The sequence below is a fragment of the Eimeria acervulina genome, genomic scaffold, assembly GCF_000499425.1.
Source record: "Eimeria acervulina Houghton genomic scaffold, Eah_scaff216, whole genome shotgun sequence".
NCBI classification, from domain to species: Eukaryota; Apicomplexa; class Conoidasida; order Eucoccidiorida; family Eimeriidae; genus Eimeria; species Eimeria acervulina.
Genome location: NW_013548608.1, coordinates 42,501 through 46,759, shown reverse-complemented (window position 1 = coordinate 46,759; position 4,259 = coordinate 42,501). Strand labels below are relative to the sequence as shown.

The 4,259-nt window shown below is 45.0% G+C and overlaps 1 protein-coding gene across 1 annotated transcript in view; it reads left to right on the top strand.

Annotated features, from left to right (window-relative positions):
- Window positions 1–702: 702 nt before the first annotated feature.
- The window catches only part of EAH_00026110 (hypothetical protein, conserved), a gene marked incomplete at both ends in the record, with an annotated part of 6,934 nt that continues 3,377 nt past the window's right edge, over window positions 703–4,259 (top strand). Inside the window, 4 exons of the mRNA XM_013392863.1 lie at window positions 703–1,627; window positions 2,474–3,006; window positions 3,358–3,742; window positions 4,055–4,259. The exon at window positions 4,055–4,259 is cut by the window's right edge and continues 779 nt beyond it. Coding sequence (XP_013248317.1) covers window positions 703–1,627; window positions 2,474–3,006; window positions 3,358–3,742; window positions 4,055–4,259 — 2,048 coding nt within the window. The remainder of the gene's footprint in view (window positions 1,628–2,473; window positions 3,007–3,357; window positions 3,743–4,054) is intronic.

Genomic DNA, 4,259 nt, shown 5'->3' with positions numbered 1-4,259 from the left:
ATATATATATATATATATATATATATATATTTGTTTATTTATATATATATATTCTATATATATATACATATATATATATATATTTGTTTATATATGTGTATATACATATATTTGTTTATGTATATGTGTATATATATATACATTTGTTTATATATATATATATATATTTGTATATATATATATATTTGTTTACATATATATATTTGTTTATTTATACATATATGCATTTATATATGTATATATATATATATATAAACATGTATATATATATATATATGTGTGTGTGTATATATTTGTTTATATAATCTTTGTATTAATTTAATTAGTCATTTTATACATCTTCAATATACTATTAATTAATTAATATATATATTAATATATATATATATATTAATATTTATTTATTTATTTATTTTGCGTCTGTGCTGCAGCAACCAGCAGCAGAGGTGTTTGCTGCTTTGCTGCTGCTGCAGTTATCTGTCGAGCTGAAGCAGCAGCTAGTTTTATCTTCAGGCTGCAGCAGCCTGCAGCAGCAGCGGCAGCAGCTAGCAGATGCAGCAACAAACCTGCAGCTAGCAGCACAGCACCTTCCTCGAGCTTGGCTGCAGCAGCAGCAGCAGCTGCTGCTGCTGTTTGCTGCTGAGCCCTACCATATTCGTAAGGCCCTACTCGAGTCTCTTAAGTTGCTGCTGCTGCATGCAGGTCGCTGCTGCAGCGCTTCTCATCAGCAGGGAGATCTGCTGCTGCAGCAGCACGACACAGCAGCAGCAGCAGCAGCAGATGAAGACAGCAGCAGCAAACTCTCAGATATTCCTGTAGGAGGAGACACATGGAACGCCTTAGATAAAGGAGACACTGATGAGGAGGGTGCATGCATGTCTGCTGCTGCTGCTGCTGCTGCTGCTGCTAGAGGGAGGAAGCAGCGACAGAAGCAGGAGCAGCAGCAACAGCAGCAGCAGCAGCAGCAGCAGCGACGGCTGCAGGAAGCTCGGTTCTGGGGCATGCAGCGGCAGCACTTGCTGCAGCTGCTGCTGCTGCGGCTGCAAGACAAGATGCCCTTAGCTAGGAGCTGGGGATTGAAAGTGCTTAGCGAATTAATAGAAAGAGATGCATTGTCTCCTGCTGCAGTTGCTGCTGTTGTTGCTGCTGCAGCAGAACGAACAAGAGACAAAAGCTCCCTCGTTCGCGCTGCTGCGCTGCAGCTAATCCTTGCTGCGCTGCAGCAAGCGGTGCAGCAGCAGCAGCAGCTCCAGCAGCACCAACTCATGCAGCAGCCTTTCGTGCTGCTGATAGCAGATCAACATGGTGAATTCAGGGCACTGTATCAGCAGCAGCTGCTGCAGCAGCAGCAGAAGCTGCTGCAGCAGCAACAGCAGCAAGTTGCTGCAGCAGCAGAAGCTCAAACAGCAGCAAAAGATGCTGCTGCAGGTGCTGCTGCTGCTACTGCTGCAGCAGCAGCAGGCGACGAAAACGCCGCCGCAAACACACTCGTTCCCGCATCAGCATCAGCAGCAACAACGACAGCAGCAACTGCTTCACCTGCTGCTGCTGCTGCTGCTGCTGAGATTGACCCCCTGCTGCAGTTGGTAGTGAATGTTGAAGATGCTCTGGATACTGCTCTCTCTGTGTGCGTCTTCTGTCTCCTTTTATTTAATTTATTTATTTGTTTATCTGTCTCCTTTTGTTTATTTAATTTATTTATTTGTTTATCTGTCTCCTTTTGTTTATTTAATTTATCTTTTTATCTGTCTGCATTTGTTTATTTAGTTTATTTGTTTGTTTATCTGTCTCCTTTTGTTTATTTAATTTATTTATTTGTTTTATGTTTTTGTTTATTTTGTTTATTAAATTAATTAATTTATTTTTTATTTGTTTGCATGCAGCGGCTGTCTCTTTTTCAGACTTTGTTTGTCTTTGTTTGTATTTATATTTTCTTTATTATTATTATTTAGGGGTCTCCGTCCGTCTTTATCTTTATTTTTATCTTTATCTCTATATTTATATTTATATTTATATTTATATTTATATTTATTTTCATCTTTGTCTTTATCTTTATCCTTTTATTTATATTTAGGGTTTAGGGTTTAGGGTTTAGGGTTTAGGGTTTAGGGTTTGTTATATTTATCTTTATCTTCTCTCTCTCTCACTCTTCTTCTTTTATTTTCATATCTGTTTATCTTTTGTCTCATTTGTTGTTTATCTGTCTCCTTATACTTTTAAAGTATTATATTATATTATATTATATTTACGGTGTATATTTATATTTATTTATTATAATTTTAATATCTATTTTATTTTTAGTTAATTATATTTGTTTGTCTTCTCGCAGCTGCGGGGAGTTGCTGTCCTCTGCTCTTGATACAGACCAAAGAGCAGCAGTAAGATTTCTTGTAGATTGCTGCTGCCTGCTGCAGCTGCAGCAGAAGAAGCTGCTGCTGCTGCTGCGGCTCGCTCTGAGGGTGTGCTACTCAAGGATAGCAGCAGCAGCAGAGTTTGCTGCTGAACAGCTTGCTAGGCTCTACATACACCCCAAAACCCTAATGCTGCAGCAGCAACTCCTGCTGCAGCAGCGACAATTTGCTGCAGAGCTCAGAAAGAAACATCCGCTGCTACAGCAGCAGCAGCAGCAGCAGCAGCAGCAGCAAGCCTCTCGCAAGAAGAAGCAGCAGCAGCAGCAGATTACCGACGCGGATGGAGGCGCGGAGAGCAGCAACAAGGATCAGCAGCAGCAGCAGCAACAGCAGCAGCAACAAGAAGAGGAGGAGGAGCAGCAGCAGCAGCAAGTACTGCAGCAGCAGCTAGAAGAGCTGCTGCAGACAGCAGCAACAGGGTCTTGCTACCGTCTTGCTGCTATTCGTCTAATGCAGCTAATCTGCTGCGGAGCCCTCTGTGATATTGCTTCTTTAGAACGTCTCGCTCATTTATTACTCGCTAAAAACAAAAGTTTATCTGCTGCACCCATCAAAAAACTTATTCAAGCCCTCTTCGTCATCGCCCTACAACCCAGTATACACCCTAAACCCTAAACCCTAAACCCTAAACCCTAATGAACTTACTTCCTCTCAATCAACCCCTTTCGTTATCATCCTACAACCCAGTGTACACCCCAAACCCTAAACCCTAAACCCTAATGAACTTACTTCCTTTATGTAAACCCTCTTCGTTGTTGCCTTACAACCCAATATGCACCCCAAACCCTAAACCCTAAACCCTAAACCCTAGTGGACTTAAAAAACGCATTCACTCTTTTTTTCGTATCGCCCTACAACCCAGCGATTATCTGCTTCTGCCGTTAAGGTTGCTGCTTCATTATCTGCTGCTGCTGCTGCTGCTGCTGCTGCTGCTGCTGCTGCTCAGACTTTGTGCAGGGGCGCGGTGGCGTTGCTCGCGTTGGTATCTGTTTGCTGCGTTTGCTGCTGCAGTCTTCTCGACGCGCGTTAGAAGCAGAACAAACCCTGAAGCCTTTGCTGCTGCTGCAGCAGCAGCAGCAGCAAATGCTGCTGCACCGCCTCACAGACACGCAGCTGAAGGCGCTTCAAGGGGCTCTTCGCCATCAATCCGCAGCAGCAGCAGCAGCAGCAGCAGCAGGAAGCAGCAGCAAAGGACGTACTACTACTCTGATGCTCTTTGGAGACATCTGCGCACTTCTTGCTGCTGCTGCTGCAGATAGCCGTACTGCTGCTGCTGCTATGCAGGCCCTCAAGCTGCTGCTGCAGCACTTAGGAACATGCGATACCAACTGGTGAGCTGCTGCTGCTGCTGCTGCTGTCGCTGCTGCTCTCGCGCATGCTGCTGTTCCTGCTTATACTGCTGCTGCTGCTGCAGCGTTGTTGCTGCTACTGCAGCAACTGCTGCTGAGGCTGTTAAGGGTGCTGCAATCGTGCTGCTGGATCGACTTGTTCTCAACTTCACTGCTTCTGCTGCTGATCGTTTGCTGCTGCTGTTGTTGCTGCTGCTGCTGTTGCTGCACGTTTGCTGCTGCTGCTGCTGCTGTGCTGCTGCTGTGGCTGCACGTTTGCTGCTGCTGCTGCTGCTGCTGCTGCTGCTGCTGCAGGTTTGCTGCTGCTCAAGCGGTGGTGGACGCTACGTTTGTTCACTGCCCTCAGCCTGAAGTGCTGTGGGGTCGCATCTTAGCCCATGCACTTCACCAGCTGCTTTCTGCTGCTGCTGCTGCTGTTGCTCAGCAGCAGCAGCAGCAGCAGCAGCAGCAGCAGCAACAAATGCTGCAGCTGGAGCAACCGGAGTGTGTAAGTGGGGCC